Below are 17,908 nucleotides of genomic sequence, written 5' to 3' on the forward strand. Positions count from 1 at the left end.
TATTATATATTAAAATACTAATTTTAAAATTTTAATTATTATTGTATATTATTAACTTAAAGTTGCTACTGGAATTTTTTTTATTATTTCTAGAAGCAAAGATAATAAATGAGACAACCTTTATTAAATACAATTAACAGCTGGTATTCTTGAAAGGCCAAATAGGATAGGCCATAATACACGTTCTCATCACAGCCCATAATTAGAATTATTTTATTCAACGACATGAGTTGTAACAAAATGATTGAAATTCTTAGTTCCTTAATAGACGTTTGAACTTTGGACATACGATATAGGATTATAATTTTAAACTCATACTTAAATATCTAATTTGAGATTTCAACTCGCGATTTAAATTTTTTAGAAGTGTAATATTTTGCAAAAGAAATAAGACTTGTTATTATAATTTTTTGCCGAAAAAAAGACTCATACTTAGCGTGAAGAGATTGTCTGTGTATGATGTAAAGTATATTAGAGAATAATTAGGTACTATTGTTGTGGACTAGTGAATCGTTATAAAATTATGTATATTTGAAAGATTGTAATCACAAATATTTATTTATAAGAAATGAACATGGAGATATGCTTTATCAATATGATGCCTTACATAGTTTGCTAATTTGAAAAGACAATATAAGAATTTGTAAATTTATTGAGAAAATTACAATTTTAAAAATTCAAATTGCATGTCCAAATAAATTTTCAATTCCATATCAATTATCTGATTTCAAATCATGATTCTATATCACATGTCTAAATGAGCCCTTGATTAGACGTCTCGAGTTCAAGTAACTAAGAATCAAAAAAATCCTATTAGGGACACCGTCCCCAAATGAGCCTTAAAATGAGAAAATTCAGATTTAGTCGGTTCCCGATCGAAAACCAAAAACCAATGTGGCAATTTGGAATTACTATTGCTTAATACATAAATGTGTAATTTAACTTGATTTCAACTGATATTATGTCATCAAATATTGGGCATACACAAGTAAGCACTTAACCAATAGACACATACGTCTTACATGACATCTTATGCAACAATTCGTATCCTAATTGACATTCTACGTGTAATAAGTCACGTATGAGACCAAATATCTTTCAACGTATCTTTTCAAAGAATACTTTTTTTTTAAAAAAATCCATTCAAACAGCACACCATTTTCCCATACTGCATGTTATATAATCCCCTTAAGCCTATTACACCATTGCATTCAACTCTTTCATTTCCACAAAAATCCAAGAAAACTCAAGATTTTTTTCTGTGTATCTCTAAAAACACAAAAAAATTCACCCCACAAAAAAAAATATTACAAAGGAGGAAAAAAAACATAGTGTAGTATTTTGATTGGTCCAAGAAAAAAAATATGGAACCAATAGATTTTGGTAATTTGAGAGGTAGTAGTTTAAGAGGAAGTGTAAAAGGAAGTTTTAGAGGAAGTTTTGGATCAGATAGTAATTCAATATTTAGAAATAATAATATATTTAATCGTTCATCAAGAGATGAAGATGATGAAGAAGCACTTAAATGGGCTGCACTTGAAAAGCTACCAACTTTTGATCGTTTAAGAAAAGGACTTTTATTTGGAGCTAATGAAGTTGATATACATGATCTTGGAAATCAACAAAGTAAAGATTTGGTTGATAGACTTGTTAAAGTTGCTGATGAAGATAATGAGAAGTTTTTTGTTGAAACTCAGAGATAGAATTGATAGGTAATGTGAAAAGATTGAATATTTATTGTGTGTTTGAGGCGGATTTAAGACGAGTTTATTTATTGTGTGTTTGAGGCGGATTTAAGACGAGTTATGTTGGTTCAGTTTGGTTTGGTTAGGAGGGGTTGTGAAAGATTGAATCTTTATTGTGTATTTGTGTGTTTGAGGCGGATTTAAGACGAGTTATGTTGGTTTAGTTTGGTTTGGTTAGGAGGGGTTGTGAAAGATTGAGTCTTTATTGTTTATTTGTGTGTTTGAGGCGGATTTAAGACGAGTTCTGTTGGTTTAGTTTGGTTTGGTTAGGAGGGGTTGTGAAAGATTGAGTCTTTATTGTGTATTTGTGTGTTTGAGGCGATTTAAGACGAGTTATGTTGGTTTAGTTTGGTTTGGTTAGGAGGGGTTGTGAAAGAATGAGTCTTTTTTGTTTATATGTGTGTTTGAGGTGGAGCTAAGGCGAATTCTCGGGTGGTTTAGTTTAGTTTGGTTCGGAGGGTAGATTCAAGATTTAAACTTTATCGTGTTCTGTCTAAGTTACTATGGTAAAAAATGTGTTACTTGCGATTTTTGGTGGTTAAAATGTGTTACTTATGCATTTTGGTGGTCAAAATATGTTGTGCTTTATGGTGGTTTAGTTTAGTTTGGTTCGGAGGGAAGAATCAAGATTTGAACTTTATAACGTCTTGTCTAAGTTACTGTGGTAAAAATGTGTTACTTGTGCTTTTTGGTGGTTAAAATATGTTACTTGAGCTTTTCGGTGGGTATTTTTAGTGTGTATATAGGATTTAAACCGAAGCTACTAAGATCAGATGTACCCATAGCTTATTCACTATGTCTGCCCTTGCATATACTCCTTCATTTTCATAGCTCGGTTTAGAGGCATATTCAAGATTTGAACTTTTTAAGTTCGGATTGAGAACTTTATAATTAAATATCGAAAGATGTCATAGAAAAGTGTTCGATCACATAAAAATGAGATAGAGAGAGTAATAAGATCACACTCTCTTTAATCATTGATTCGACTCTTTATTTATTTAAAAAATTTAGTAGTTTGACATATTTTTACTTTCTACAGAGTTGGGCTTGATTTGCCAACAATTGAAGTAAGATATGAACATCTAAAAATTGAGGCAGATGCATATGTAGGAAGCAGTGCTTTGCCTACATTTATCAACTTTGTGACTAATTTTATCGAGGTAAAAATCAGAACCAAAATCTTGATTTCCATATCTCGAAACTCATCTGATTGAAGAAAATGTTTGAAACTAACATCATTTTTTTTATTCGTGTTTATAGCCAATGTTGACTTCTCTCCATATCGTACCAAATCGAAAGAGGAAACTCACTATTCTTGATGACATGAGCGGTATCATCAAACCTTGCAGATTGACTTTGCTTTTAGGTCCTCCTGGTTCTGGCAAAACTACTCTCTTATTAGCTTTGGCTGGAAAACTTGACACTGAACTTAAAGTAAGTTCATTTTGTACTAAATATCGAACAGATTTAAGTTATATATACTGACTACATGTGAAGATAGCAGATTAGTTACCATATTTGTCAATGTTACTAATTGATGTTTGTATTAGAAACATTTAAGTTTAACTATCTCTAAGTGACCTGATCGTGTAAAAATTCTTTTACACTATCGATTGTAGTATAACTCGTGATGACATAGAATTATCTTGTAACTTGCCTAATTGTGTATTTGTTTTTCCCCGGAAATCAGGCTAGTGGGAAGGTGACGTATAATGGACATGAAATGAATGAGTTTGTGCCGCAAAGAACTGCTGCTTATATTAGTCAGCACGATTTACATATCGGAGAAATGACTGTGAGAGAAACTTTGGAATTCTCTGCTAGATGCCAGGGAGTTGGCACTCGTTATGGTTAGCGTTTGTTTATTTGGTTCAATTAAGTTTTCAATGAAAAATCATATCTATATGATTAATGTTTCTTGAAAAATATTGTAGAAATGTTGGCTGAACTGTCAAGAAGAGAGAAAACAGCAAATATCAAGCCAGATCCTGATATTGATGTTTTTATGAAGGTAATAATGTTTTTGTGTTGAATTATTAAAATATTCTTCACAACTACTTGTATTGATGAGACTGAATTCTTGTTATCAAATAATATAGGATCTTAATAAAATAACATCTGATTAAGAAAAAAGAATCTTATCGGAATAGCAAAAGGGAAAAAACAATAATGTTTATGACCTTCATTGTTTGATGACAATGTAGGCAGCAGCAACAGAGGGACAAGAAGCTAATGTTGTGACTGATTATGTTCTTAAGGTAACGTTGATTACGTTCAATGATTTCTCGATTATCTTGACAATGAAAAGGCCGAGAGATTTAGTGAATTAAGTTATTTTTGAATGTTATGTGTAGATTTTGGGACTTGACATTTGTGCTGATACTATGGTGGGAGATGAAATGGTAAGGGGTATTTCAGGAGGGCAAAAGAAGCGTGTGACGACAGGTGAAATGCTTGTTGGACCATCAAAGGCACTTTTCATGGATGAAATCTCTACTGGATTGGATAGTTCGACCACTTATTCCATCGTGAACTCTCTAAGACAAACTGTGCAAATCTTGAAGGGAACTGCTGTGATATCTCTCTTACAGCCAGCGCCCGAGACCTACAATTTGTTTGATGACATTATTCTGTTATCAGATAGTGTAATTGTCTATCAGGGCCCTCGAGAAGACATCATTGGCTTCTTTGAATCCATGGGTTTCAAATGCCCTGAAAGAAAAGGCGTGGCTGACTTTTTGCAAGAAGTATGTCTTGTAATGAGCTCCCGACTGTTATAGTTGACAGGCAATGATGCATTTTTGTTCTAATAGTGAAGATTTGAACTTCTTCCAGGTGACATCTAAGAAGGATCAACAACAATATTGGGTGAGGAGGGATGAGCCTTACAGGTTTATCACATCGAAAGAATTTTCCGAGGCATATCAAGCATTTCATGTTGGGAGGAAACTCGGGGAAGATCTTGCAGTCTCATATGACAAGAGAAAAAGCCATCCTGCTGCTCTGACAACTGAAAAGTACGGTATAGGGAAGAAACAGCTCTTCGAAGTCTGCAAGGAAAGAGAATACTTGCTAATGAAGAGGAACTCGTTCGTTTACATTTTCAAGTTCTGTCAGGTGAACTACTTAGTCTATTATAAATATTGAACTTCTTCAAGTCTCATCATATTTTCTTGCAAATACTAAGTTTGATCTGTTTGCAGCTTTTGATTATGGCACTCATCTCGATGACCATCTTTTTCCGAACTGAGATGAAACATGATACTATGGATGATGGAGGAATATATGCTGGTGCTCTCTTTTTTGTGATCATTATGAATATGTTTAATGGAATGTCTGAGCTCGGGATGATAATTTATAAACTTCCCGTCTTCTTCAAGCAAAGGGACCTTCTCTTTTTCCCTGCATGGGCTTATGCAATTCCCTCATGGATACTCAAAATCCCTGTAACATTTGTTGAAACTGCTCTCTGGGTGTTTCTCACTTACTATGTCATGGGATTCGATCCGCACCCCTCAAGGTACATGATAACGTGAAAAGAGGTGAGTTTACCTTCAACTATTTCCTTTTCCCCATGATTACTAATCGGGATTTTGAATTTGCAGGTTGTTCAAACAGTTCTTGCTACTCATAATAGTAAGCCAGATGGCCTCAGGGTTGTTTCGATTCATTGGGGCAGTTGGCAGGAGCTTAGGAGTTGCTAGTATATTTGGATCATTTGCTCTGCTTTTACAATTTGCGTTGGGAGGATTCGTTCTTTCACGAGGTATATTTGAACATTTATATGTCTGCAGTAGCTCTTGCTTTGCTTAAACAGACTAACATTAAATTGTTACTTATCCGCTTTGCCTAATGCTGCAGATGATGTGAAGAACTGGTGGATATGGGGTTACTGGACTTCACCTATGATGTATTCCGTGAATGCAATTCTTGTGAACGAATTTGACGGAAAAAGGTGGAAACATGTAAGTTTCTCTATCTACTGCAATGTGCAAATAATTAGTTTCCTTATATAAATGCTGAAGCTCACTGTAATCCTAACCAGATTCCACCAAATGGAACTGAGTCACTTGGAGCTGCAGTTGTAAGAGGTCGAGGCTTCTTCCCAGATGCATCGTGGTACTGGATAGGCTTTGGCGCGCTTGTTGGATTCACAATCGTGTTTAACATCTGCTACACCATTGCACTCGCTTACCTAAAACGTGAGTATCTCTCAAATTTCTCCATTTATATTTCCGAAAAAGGCAAAAAATGTTAAATGTTTAGTATGAATATCTACAGCATTTGGTAAGCCGCAAGCTATGATACCAGAAGACAGTGAAGATGCACAAACAACTAGCGCGGAGACAGAAGACTCCAATAGTGAGAGTCAGAATAAGAAAAAAGGAATGTTTCTTCCATTTGAACCGCATTCCATCACCTTTGACAACGTAATGTACTCTGTCAACATGCCTCAGGTAACTAACTAACTAGCCAGGAAATGTTATTGATCAAACTAGCAATGCTAATCCTCCATTTCCAAATATGTTACTAAACTTTCACATACTTGCAGGAAATGAAAGATCAGGGAGCTACTGACGATAGATTGGTACTTCTTAAGGGCGTAAGTGGAGCTTTCAGGCCTGGTGTTTTGACAGCTTTGATGGGAGTAAGTGGGGCTGGAAAAACAACATTGATGGATGTATTGGCTGGAAGAAAGACAGGAGGATATATCGAGGGTGACATCAAGATTTCGGGCTATCCTAAGAAGCAGGACACATTTGCACGTATATCTGGATACTGTGAGCAGAATGACATCCATTCACCTTATGTTACAGTTTATGAGTCATTAGTATACTCAGCTTGGCTGCGTTTACCTCATAATGTTGATACAAAGACCCGAAAGGTTGGTTCTTATGAATAATTTTCTTCCATGACATGAATTTCACTGAAAGATCAATTACATCCTATAAAGAAGTTTGAGTTCATGTAAAAATTTCCTATTTATTTATCGTCGGTGCAGATGTTTGTTGAGCAAGTCATGGATCTTGTGGAGCTTGGACCGTTAAGATCAGCTTTAGTTGGTTTGCCAGGGATCAACGGTCTCTCAACTGAACAACGCAAAAGGTTGACCATTGCAGTGGAGCTAGTGGCTAACCCCTCTATCATTTTCATGGATGAACCAACTTCCGGGCTGGATGCAAGGGCTGCTGCAATTGTTATGAGAACTGTTAGGAACACTGTCGACACAGGAAGAACCGTTGTTTGTACCATCCATCAGCCTAGTATTGACATTTTTGAAACCTTTGATGAGGTGAATTTGATATTTTTGAACTCAATCAAGCTATTCTCTGTTTTTCCAAGACTTTTGTCATCGAATACTGATATTAAAAACCACTTTGCAGCTCTTTCTAATGAAACGAGGAGGACAAGAGATATATGTTGGTCCATTGGGTTGCCATTCTTGCCATTTGATCAAATACTTTGAGGTAAGTTGTCTAAGTGAAAGAGAGCTTTCCTTTTTCGAGTCCATACGATCAAATACTAAGCTGAGTTCCCTTGTCTTCAGTCCATGCCAGGGGTAAGTAAAATAAAAGATGGCTACAATCCAGCAACTTGGATGTTAGAAGTCACAGCCTCGGCTCAGGAAATACTGTTCGGGGTTGATTTTACTGATTTATACAAGAAATCAGACCTTTACACAAGGAACAAATCATTGATTAGTGAACTGAGCGTACCTCGCCCTGGTACAAAAGATCTGCATTTCGATACTAAATACTCACAGCCATTTTGGACCCAATGTATAGCTTGCCTTTGGAAACAACACTGGTCATACTGGCGTAATCCTACTTATACGGCAGTCAGATTTCTGTTTACAACCATCATTGCCTTGGTCTTCGGGACAATGTTTTGGGATATTGGTGGTAAAGTGTTAGTCCAAAACTATGAAGCAAAAAACAACAATCACACAAACTAAAAATACCCTCAACTAACACTAAAACTTGATCTTTTATGGTTACAGGAGTAAGAGTCAAGATCTATTTAACGCAATGGGATGCTTGTATGCTACTGTTCTCTTCCTGGGTACACAAAATTCATCATCAGTACAGCCTGTTGTAGCCGTTGAACGTACAGTATTCTATAGAGAAAGAGCTGCTGGAATGTATTCTGCCTTGCCCTATGCCTTTGGACAGGTGAACATAGAGTTCAATTTCTTATAAGCCAATCTCGCGTTAATTTCACATTTAATCACTGAGATTTTCCCACTACAAATCGTCACATTTAACGCAATGGGATGCTTGTATGCTACTTAACTTTTTCTATCTTGCAGATTTCCATTGAAATCCCATATGTCTTTATGCAATCTGTTTTCTGTGGTGCAATTATGTATGCTATGATCGGATTTGAATGGACGGTAGCAAAGTTCTTGTGGTACTTGTTCTTCCTGTTTTTCACCCTCTTGTACTTCACTTTCTACGGTATGATGACCGTTGCTGTTACCCCAAATGTAAGTGTTGCTCAAATTGTCGGCTCCTTCTTCTACGGAGTATGGAATCTTTTCTCAGGATTCATCGTTCCACGAACTGTATGTTCTTGAAACACTTCCATTTTGTTGTTACATCAAAACTGACTTAGAGCTCGGAAATGATATGTTCTCTGTATTTTTTTCCATTTTAATTTTTAAAAAACAGCGTATTCCCATATGGTGGAGATGGTACTACTGGTGTTGTCCTGTTGCCTGGACCTTGTATGGTTTGGTTGCATCACAATTTGGAGATCTTCAGAACAAACTTACTGATGAAGAAACAGTGGAACAATTCTTGAGACGTTACTTCGGCTTCAAGCATGATTTTCTTCCAATAGTTGCAGTCGCGATTGTTGGGTACACTGTTCTTTTTGGCTTCACATTTGCTTTCGCTATTAAGGCATTCAACTTCCAAACGAGATAAAAAGGCGTTACCTGCTGAAGATGTGTGAGGAAAGTAGTAAAGACAACGTGTGAAACGTTCTCTCCACTGCTCGTGAAATGGGGAAGACGCGGTTAGTATAAAGAATTTTTCTCAAGCTCAAGTACGAGTGAGAGATTGATTTTGAAAGTACTGTATATAGATTTCCACTTGAACAAGTGTATGTTCTGTTATTATTATTATTCCTTATGAATTCCAAGCGCATTTTTCTGTGTAAGAGATAGTAATTTGTTAATGTTGAAGTACTGTTCTGTTACTATCTGTTGTTTCTTGTACTTTTGTTGTGTCTTTTTCTGAACTGCTTTGGATTATTTTTCTCGAGTCGAGGATCTATCGGAAAAAGACTTTGTACCTCTGAGGTAAGAGTAAAGTTTGCGTACACTCTGCCCTTCCCAGGCTCCACTTTGTGGGGGAGACACATGGTATGTTGTTGTTATAGTTTTATAACTATAAGAAATTAATGAAATGATGAATGTAAGAATTTGTGAATACTGCTTTTTGGGAACTACGTTGTGGTGCGATGAATGAGATTTCTCTTGTGTTTAACTAAACAAGAAGTCTTTGGTTTGAATTCGGAGAATGGAGAAATTCTTGGTCGGGAACACTCCTTGATAAATGGACCTTAGATGATGCTAATCTTGATTAATTAGTCGGGCCAGTAAATTTCGAATATCCAATGATGAATCTTCCTATACATTTCATGTTTCACTTCACAAAAAAAAAGGAAAAACAAAAAGTTTTAAACTCAAAACATTTCATGTTTTATGTTAGTGGAATATCTTCCTCCACATGAGTTGTTTGTTTGGTGTATCTAAGCAATATCAGTTCTTTAATTTATTTTTTTGGAAATAAAATATACATATGTGAGAAAACTAGATAAAAATAATGAAAAATAAACAAAAATGATTTTGTAACAACTCTCCAACAAACTTTTCTCAGTTTGCTTTATATAAACAAATTTTTTTTCACAAATTTTCAAATTTCCAATAATGGACTATTTCCTATTGCTACCAGAAGGTTGTGTTTGTGATATTCTCTCCTTTACTTCCCCGAAAGACGTCGTGATTTCATCCGCGATCTCTCGGGGATTCAACTCTGCTGCTGAATCTGACTTTATTTGGGTAAAGTTTTTACCAGATGATTATGAAGATATTATCTCGAGATATGTCTCCCCGCGGATTTATCCGTCTAAAAAGGAGCTTTACTTTAGTCTATGTGACTTCCCTGTTCTAATGGATGGAGGCAAATTGGTAAGTAGTAAGTTTTTTTTGGCTCATTTAAGTTTAATATATGTATAATTGCGTTGAAGCTAATGGATTCGGGATTTTTTTGTGTGTTTTTTGAGTTGTTTGGTTCGAAATTAATAATTTAGTGCATATTAGAGGGGTTTTTTAAAGATAAATATAGAATTTGAACTAAAAGTATTGGGTTCCTAGAAATTATAGGGGTGTTCTAGCTCCACCCCTGATTGTTGGTGTTGTATAAGGATAAAGGTCATGAACCACCAACATGGGTTGTGGTGCACTAGTGGGAGTGCCTCACCCTTATCTAAAGGTCTCAGGTTCAAGCCCTGAGTATGGAGAAAATCCTGCTGGGAGCACCACCTCCGAATGGGTCCTGCAGAGTGCGATCTAGATTTAGTCGGAGCTCCAATGTGGGATCCGGACACCGGGTGGGAAACCAAAAAAAAAGATCATGAACCTTTGACCTGAGGTCTCGAGTTTGAGTTTTAATCACAGTTGAAATCTAGGAATTGAGTCGTGTTCAATAGGAAGCGCTAAAATCCACTAGTGTGCTTACTGCTGCGCAAATCTTAATTAATCAACCAATGGATTTTTCTTATTTTTTTTTGTTTTTGTTAAAAATTGGGAATCGAACTATCTGTAGTAAAACGAAAGTTCAGATATTCAACTAAATGAACTTCTAAGATTTTCCGGCCAATGGGTTACAAACACCATTAAAAATGCAAAATTAAATAGATTATATTAATAATTGACCATTTTATTTTATTTTTGAATGGACTATAAGCTAGTAGTGTGAATCTAAGATTTTATTTTATTTTTGAAAACAGAGCTTTTCACTTGATAAGAAAACAGGCAAGAAATGTTTTATGATATCAGCTAGAGAACTTGCTATTTCATGGGGAGTTGATACACCATGGTATTGGGAATGGATTTCTCATCCAGACTCCAGGTTCGTCGAAAAATTATACTTCGTATAAAAAGTTATTCTTCTTTTATATGTATGTACTACGTATAAAAAATTATACTTCAATGCCTTTTAACGAATTTCTACATATGTTTTTTGAATCCCTTGGTTGAAATTCTACCTCTGTCACTATTGGTAAAAAAGAATTTTTTTACACAATCAGGTCACCATAGATGAGCCTCGTTAAAATATGTTACCTATTACAATAGGTAAAAGATGATTTAATGGTGCAAAAATTACTTATATTGGCGATGATATATATATATATATCTTAAACTCACTAAATACATGTATCTGAGACTATATATACATTTTATTTTGTAGATTTTCGGAAGTGGCACATCTCAAGGGTGTAAGTTGGCAAGACATACGAGGTACTATTGGAACACAAATATTGTCGAAAAGAACCAAGTATGTTGTTTATTTGGTGTTCAAATTGGCAAAGGATCATGATGGACTAGAAATTGCTAATGCATTTGTTAGATTTGTGAATCGTGTGAGCGATAAAGAGGCCGAGGAACGAGCTAGTGTCGTGAGTCTAGTCGGAAAAAGGGTTAGGAGACGCAAACGTAACGTGAAACGTCCACGAAAAAGAGTCGATGGATGGATGGAAATAGAATTGGGAAATTTTATCAATGATACAGGAGATGATGGAGATGTTGAAGCGCGATTGATGGAGATTACGCGGCTTCATGGAAAAGGTGGCCTTATTGTTCAAGGAATTGAATTTAGACCAGAATGAAGAAGAAAATGCACAATACTATAATATAGCTTATGTGTTTTCTTGATATATAAACAATAATGTTTTATGGCTATTTGCTTTTCGAAAGATCTAAATACTATTGGAATCGATGATGAAATAGCTAACAATAAATCGAGCACATAATAAAAATAAAACAAATGAGATGGTTTGGTCATGTGACCTCTATTGGATAACAATTTATTTGCATCCGATGTTTACACTGTATCGTACTAATTTATCATGGTTAAATAAGAAATTAATTAAGTTGTTACACTATGAAATCATAGTGTGAAGGTGTTAAAATGAGACGAAGTAGACCTAAAATCACAAAGGAGTTGTCTCGAAAGTATGGCACACAATGGAAGTTTTTTTACTTTCATATAAGCAATACCAATTATTTGAGACTTTAGATAACATTTCACGCCAAATTAAATAGAGATCTTCTCGTGCATGTTATTTTTATTTTATATAATATAATATTAGTCTCGATTCACTTAATTGAAGCAACGTGAAACTTGTTTGAGATTAAGGTGTGGCAATGGTTATTGTTATTTGAATAAGTTTGACTTTTTGCTTATCTGTACTCATTGACAAAAAAGGAAAAAAAAACATAATTTTATATGCTTATTTGTACTTATTACTATATTTGACAATGTATAGACCTCTGAAATCTTTTTTATCTTTTGATTATTTAATCATATATAAAGCTTGTAACAAAAAAACTTAGGTTATTTCTCGGTTATAAAGTTTTATAAGAATTTTGACATGAATATTTCTAAGTCCATAGCTCCAATGAATTATTTTGAAAAGTTGCCAGAAGGTTGCATCTTTGAAATAATTTCAAGAACAACTCCAGCAGATGCAGTAAGATCAACAATTTTATCAACAGGATTCAAATTTGTTGCAAAATCCGATGAAATTTGGGGAAGATTTTTGCCTTCCGATTACCAAAAAATAATTGATAGATCTAAGCTTCCTTTGATTTGCAACACCAAAAAAGAGCTCTTTTTTAGTCTATGTGATTCTCCCATCCTCCTTGATAGCGGCAGACTGGTAAAATTTCATTTTGATGTGGTTAATTACCTTTTATGATTCATTTTATTTTTTGTAATGGTGATATATGTGCTAGTTTGTGTGAACCTAAATTATTTATTAGGTACGTATTTGGTACCTATCATCAGAGGCAAAATCAGAATTTAAGATTTATGGATTCAATTTTTTATTTAATTAACATTTAAATCATTATATTCTTTAAAGTTGTGATTCATATCTACTATCTATTGGATTTATCATGAATTTTTGCACATAAATTTATGTTCCGCTATATATGAAAGTACAGGATTCATATGAAAGTGGTATTAATATTCTACATCTACTTTAGCCTCTCACTAACACAAGTATTAAACAATATAATGGTGTAGTTAGAAATTCAAATAAGAATATTAAAAAGAATATTGAGTGTCACACTTAAAATTTAAACTCGTACTCTAAAACAACCTTTGAAACCCCTCTGTTGCTAAACTAGAATTTTAGATTCAACGATTCATATATAATTTTCTTTAAAAAAATAATTTCACCTTGTTTGTATTGGTGTAATTGCGAGTAAAGGAGATTCAATTAAACTTTTTTACGTCATTTATCTCGACTAGTATACCAAGTAACTCTACAGCTCAAGCAGGTAGAAGAAATGACCACCCAGTGTTTTTATCTTTATTAAAATTTTATATCTAATATCTTTTAATTTTTTCATAGTTAATGAAACTAGAAAGATCAAAAGAATCATGTTTTATTCTGTTTCACTCACCAAGTTTAAGTTATTCAAAAAATTGAACTATATGCCTTTGGGTTGTTATGAGCTATCGTATTGTATTATATTGTTATTTTAAACACAACGTTTATTTGAATTGTTAATTATTTAATTTTTATTGTATCTTATCAATAAATTCATCATTATATAACGATGAAAGTATCATTTTATGTAATGATCAATTTGATATGGCCATGTCATTACGATATTTTTATTTTCTTATTTTGATTTTGTTCATTACTTTATAATCTTTTTTTATTTTTTCTCCTACATTTATCTATAATAACTCTATCATGTATGTAACTTTTCTTTATAAAATTATAAGTTCCTTAATTGATGTGAATTTGGATTAATAATTAGATTATAAATACAATACTATACATTTTTTTATTGTTTAATGTTTTTTTTCTTTCAGAGTTTTTTTATCGATAAGCACAGTGGGAAAAAATGTTTTATGATAGCAGCAAGAAAGCTTGAAATTTTGGGGAGTGTTGACATACACTCTTGGCAATGGAAGAAACACCACGATTCCAGGTTTATCTCTTATCATTTCCTTAATTTGATCTACAACGTACTTTATTCCTCTTTCTTATAAATGTTTTATGCAACGTACGTACTTTAATTTGATACCGTATAAAATAGATTTCTTGAAATTATTATTTTTAGCGGCCTTCTATTAAAAAAAAAAAAACCTCTGTAGGGATAAGTACAAGCAAAGGAAGTTGAACCTTACCTTACCAGTCATAATGAGGTAACATACCTCTACTAACTAACAAGTATGAAGAAAATAAAAGCTAGAAAAAACTAGGATTTTGTGATTACCACAGAATTTGTAATACACACGATGATGATATTACAAATGAGGATGCTTAAATAATGTTAAAATATAACAACCAAGAATTAAGAAGGTTGAGTTATCGGCCTCAAACTTCCTTTGACAAATGCATGAATTAAAAAAGATTGATTGTCCATCTAAAGTAACCAAATCGTCTCCATTCCCTGTTGACAATAGTAGATGTCCAGATTGATCACCTTGATATTAACCAAGTGACTCCAAAGATTGGGAAGGGACCTCATGAGCCGAGGTGTTCAATGTGACCATGAGTGGCTTGATTGCCGGATTAGATTTGAGTAGCATGTCATCCTGAGATTGCAATGTCTCGAGAATCACTCAAAATGGTTGCAAAGAATAAATTAAGTTGGTATTGAGAGGGGTGTTAAAAGGTCATCACCATCTTAATTAATATCTAAGATATTTCAAAGAAGAATCTAGAATATTCAAGACTTGTATTGAAAGAAGAACTTTAGGATGAGAGTTCTAGAGTGCAAAGTCTAAAAGAATTCGAGAAAGAAGTGGAAGGTGTAGTTCTAGAATATTGCATTCACTAGATCCTTCCATCAACACCGATAGATTGAGGTGGTCATTTGAGTTGTATGTGTACTCAAATAAAGAGTGTGTGCTCAAGAAAGAATTGAGAGTGAAGTGTACTCAAGAAAAGAGGGAGTGCAAAAGAAAAAATTGAGTTTAAAGAGTTTTGAGACCAAAGCTTTTCCTTATAACAATAACAACATATCCGGTGAAATTCCACAAGTGGAGTCTGGGGAGGGTAGAGTGTACGCAATCCTTATCACTACCTTGTGGAGGTAGAGATGTTATTTTCGAAAGACCCTCAACTCAAGTGCAACAAATGTAAGTACAAGGAAGAAGAAAACAATGGAAAAAGATATAGCTACTTATAACAAGGGGGGTGGGGGTGGGGGCAATGCAAAATCCTATAAGAAAGGACTAAGAACAATAAAATAGAGCAATAACCAAAACACAATAAACAACATAAAATGATAGATATCACAATCAAGAACTATAATACTACAACTAGTACAACGACAAAACACCAACAAGCCGAAACTCTCGGAAAACACGACAACACTTCACTACCTACTAAACTTCTACCCTAGTACGCATTCTCCACACCTTCCTATCTAAGGGCATGTCAAAGTTGATCAGTCATGTCCTATCTAAATCACCTCTCTCCAATACTTCTCCGAATGGTCCTTAATTAGCATTAATAATTTTCAAGTTATGAGCACAATTGGTTGCTCACACCTTGAAAATTATTTAATGCTAATTAATTAGGATCAGCCGAAGAAGTATTGGAAGGTCACCTTTATACGGTGCAATCTCGGACAATTCAAGGTTCCTATAAATATTTTGATCGTAAAAGGATAAATCTGCTATAACATGTTAAATTTCACAGATAATTTATAAATCTTTTTAGTTCAACCATCTGATACCCAAATCTCATTAATTTAACTTCGCATCTGGTAAACCTACAAAGGAGATACACCCTACATATCATTAAAAAAAATTATAAAATTAACCTTACAAATGCTTCTTGCAATACTTTTGCAGATTCTCGAAAGTGGCATATCTTCACGCTGTACTTCAGTTGGACATTCGTGGAAAAATAGGAACAAAAATGTTGTCACCAAAGACAGATTATGCTGCTTATTTGGTGTTCAAATTGGGAAGAAGGTCCTGTGAACTTGAATATGCTAATTCAATTATTAGGTTTGTTAAATATGAGAGTGATACTGAGACTGAAGAACAAGCCAACACTTTGAAACTTGTGACATCGGCAAAACTGAGAGGAGATGGATGGATGGAAGTAGAACTGGGACATTTCAATAGCAAGGAAGGTAGTGATGGTCCTGTCGAAGCAAGATTGTTTGAGATGAAACGTAGTAGTATCAAAAGTGGCCTCATTGTGGAAGGAATAGAGTTTCGTCCCAAAATAATCAAATGCAGGGCGTCAGAGGCGGATTTGAAATTTTAAGTTGTACGAGTTCTGAACTATATCTCTTTTTTTGTTTTATGGGTTTGAGATACATTATTTATACCTATTAACTGAGTTTCTTAAAATGTGGATTTTGAGCCAAAACTCTATTTTGGCATTGAAATGTGTTTTAGTTGGCTATGTCATTATGGTAATTAGAAAAATTCTAGACTCTACTAGTTATTTATGTTGCTCTTATATTTCCAAAGTTAGCATTACGAGGTGATCACGTCTCACTAACATTTGTATTATGAGGATACATATTGCGACTCCTCCTTTATTCGAGCTTGAATCCGGTAAGCCAAGATAAGAAGGGTTCTAAAAAAAGTATGAATTGAATGGATTTATAATGCTTAGTGTGCACAAATCTTATACTTGCGAGATAAACTCATTATGAAAAAAATAGATTTATGTGTATGTTGACACCCAATTTTGATCCTCCCCGATAATAATTGATTTCTGAGCTTCCTAATATTCAAGCGATTTAAAATAATTTGCTATGTCAAATTCAAATAATTTCAAGGTTAGTGTAAATAATTTCTATCGATTTCCATAGTATTTGAATAATAAATATATTTCATATAATTATATAAGTAATTAGTATATTTTATAAATGTTTGAAAATGATATCAAAAGATTTTTGCTTCGTTAAAATAAATATTTTATTAATTTAGTTTTAGTTTGAATTATAGCTTTAATTTTGAATTAATTAGTTTATTGAAAATCGATTAGTTTATAATTAAGTTAATTATTTTATCTCGTTAAGATTAAAAAGCTCATAAATTAATTATGTTAATTTGTCCTATTTAAATTCTAGCCATCTTCTAAAATTAATTCATTTGGCCACCTTTTTAATCCATTTGCTAAATTGTTAATTAGTTCCTATTATTATCTTAACCAAAATCTAACATTTTATTCAAACCCATTTTAAGACCATTGTTTGGGTCACTTTGTAGCAGCCCAATACAATTTTCTAGCAAACATAACCCAATTCTATACCAACAACCCATACCCACCAATACATACACAATATGTACAGCAGTACATACTAGGGTAAATCACCTAGGTATCCTATATTAAGAAAATATTTACCATTTATAACAATAGAAATTTTGTAACTAAATATAACAATTCCTTAATATTAAGCGATTCTCTTTTTCTTTGTCTCTGTTTATCCAATGTCTTCTTCTCCTTCGCTGCAATTTTTTTCTCTTACAATCATGATTTCTCTTCATCTTCTTCCTCTTCACAATTTTCATCTGAAAAACTATTTTTAAATATTTTTATCTTCAAATCGATTTTCACCCATGTTTCATGATTTTCACCTAAAAAAACAACAACGAGTAGAATACAAAATCCCAAAATTTATACAAAATCGTGTGCACAAGCACGCATTCAAAATCTCTAAAATTACAATAGCATAAATTCACCTTTGATAGTCATTAAAAAACTTCAAACTTTGAATTCATTATTTGAATTTTACAAATTTGAGATTTGTTTAGATCAGTTGTTCTTGCAAACAGTTGAAAATATCATTCGAAGTTTATATCTCAATTTTAAGGAAGATTGATTAAATTTAGAATTGATTTTAGGAGTAAAAATTAGATTAAAGCTTATCGAAAAAA

At 33.5% G+C, this 17,908-nt stretch overlaps 3 protein-coding genes across 3 annotated transcripts; all 3 read left to right on the plus strand.

The window, feature by feature from the left end:
• The first annotated feature begins 1,361 nt into the window (after positions 1-1,361).
• LOC125828608 (pleiotropic drug resistance protein 1-like) lies at positions 1,362-8,863 on the plus strand. Its single transcript, XM_049507921.1, is given in 21 exon segments — positions 1,362-1,679; positions 1,681-1,712; positions 2,785-2,905; positions 3,006-3,179; positions 3,436-3,595; positions 3,680-3,756; positions 3,950-4,003; positions 4,100-4,492; positions 4,581-4,862; positions 4,949-5,265; positions 5,351-5,511; positions 5,607-5,710; positions 5,791-5,947; positions 6,027-6,202; positions 6,298-6,630; positions 6,748-7,038; positions 7,130-7,213; positions 7,294-7,655; positions 7,747-7,918; positions 8,056-8,310; positions 8,417-8,863. Coding segments are annotated over 21 exon segments (4,278 nt in total). The 5' UTR covers positions 1,362-1,364; the 3' UTR covers positions 8,675-8,863.
• Positions 8,864-9,681: 818 nt separating this feature from the next.
• LOC125828618 (F-box protein PP2-B10-like) lies at positions 9,682-11,668 on the plus strand. The gene is made up of 3 exons (XM_049507934.1): positions 9,682-9,942; positions 10,764-10,885; positions 11,225-11,668. Exons 1-3 carry the CDS (start codon positions 9,682-9,684, stop codon positions 11,640-11,642), a joined length of 801 nt encoding a protein of 266 aa, XP_049363891.1. The 3' UTR covers positions 11,643-11,668.
• A 766-nt stretch (positions 11,669-12,434) lies between these two features.
• LOC125828462 (F-box protein At2g02240-like) lies at positions 12,435-16,283 on the plus strand. The gene is made up of 3 exons (XM_049507748.1): positions 12,435-12,695; positions 13,865-13,983; positions 15,860-16,283. The coding sequence occupies exons 1-3, from the start codon at positions 12,435-12,437 to the stop codon at positions 16,281-16,283; spliced, it is 804 nt and encodes a 267-aa protein (XP_049363705.1).
• The last annotated feature ends 1,625 nt before the right edge of the window (positions 16,284-17,908 follow it).

Source organism: Solanum verrucosum, unplaced genomic scaffold, assembly GCF_900185275.1.
Source record: "Solanum verrucosum unplaced genomic scaffold, falcon-dt-bn FXZP01000273.1, whole genome shotgun sequence".
Taxonomy (NCBI): domain Eukaryota; kingdom Viridiplantae; phylum Streptophyta; class Magnoliopsida; order Solanales; family Solanaceae; genus Solanum; species Solanum verrucosum.

What these genes read in the sequence shown, in the direction of transcription:
- LOC125828618 (XM_049507934.1), top strand. Translation starts at nt 9,682, where the DNA reads ATGGACTATTTCCTATTGCTACCAGAAGGTTGTGTTTGTGATATTCTC. An exon ending in TAATGGATGGAGGCAAATTG is followed by an intron (nt 9,943 to 10,763) that starts GTAAGTAGTAAG and finishes TTTTGAAAACAG; the next exon opens with AGCTTTTCACTTGATAAGAA. An exon ending in ATTTCTCATCCAGACTCCAG is followed by an intron (nt 10,886 to 11,224) that starts GTTCGTCGAAAA and finishes TTTATTTTGTAG; the next exon opens with ATTTTCGGAAGTGGCACATC.
- LOC125828462 (XM_049507748.1), top strand. Translation starts at nt 12,435, where the DNA reads ATGAATTATTTTGAAAAGTTGCCAGAAGGTTGCATCTTTGAAATAATT. An exon ending in TCCTTGATAGCGGCAGACTG is followed by an intron (nt 12,696 to 13,864) that starts GTAAAATTTCAT and finishes TTTTTCTTTCAG; the next exon opens with AGTTTTTTTATCGATAAGCA. An exon ending in AAGAAACACCACGATTCCAG is followed by an intron (nt 13,984 to 15,859) that starts GTTTATCTCTTA and finishes ATACTTTTGCAG; the next exon opens with ATTCTCGAAAGTGGCATATC.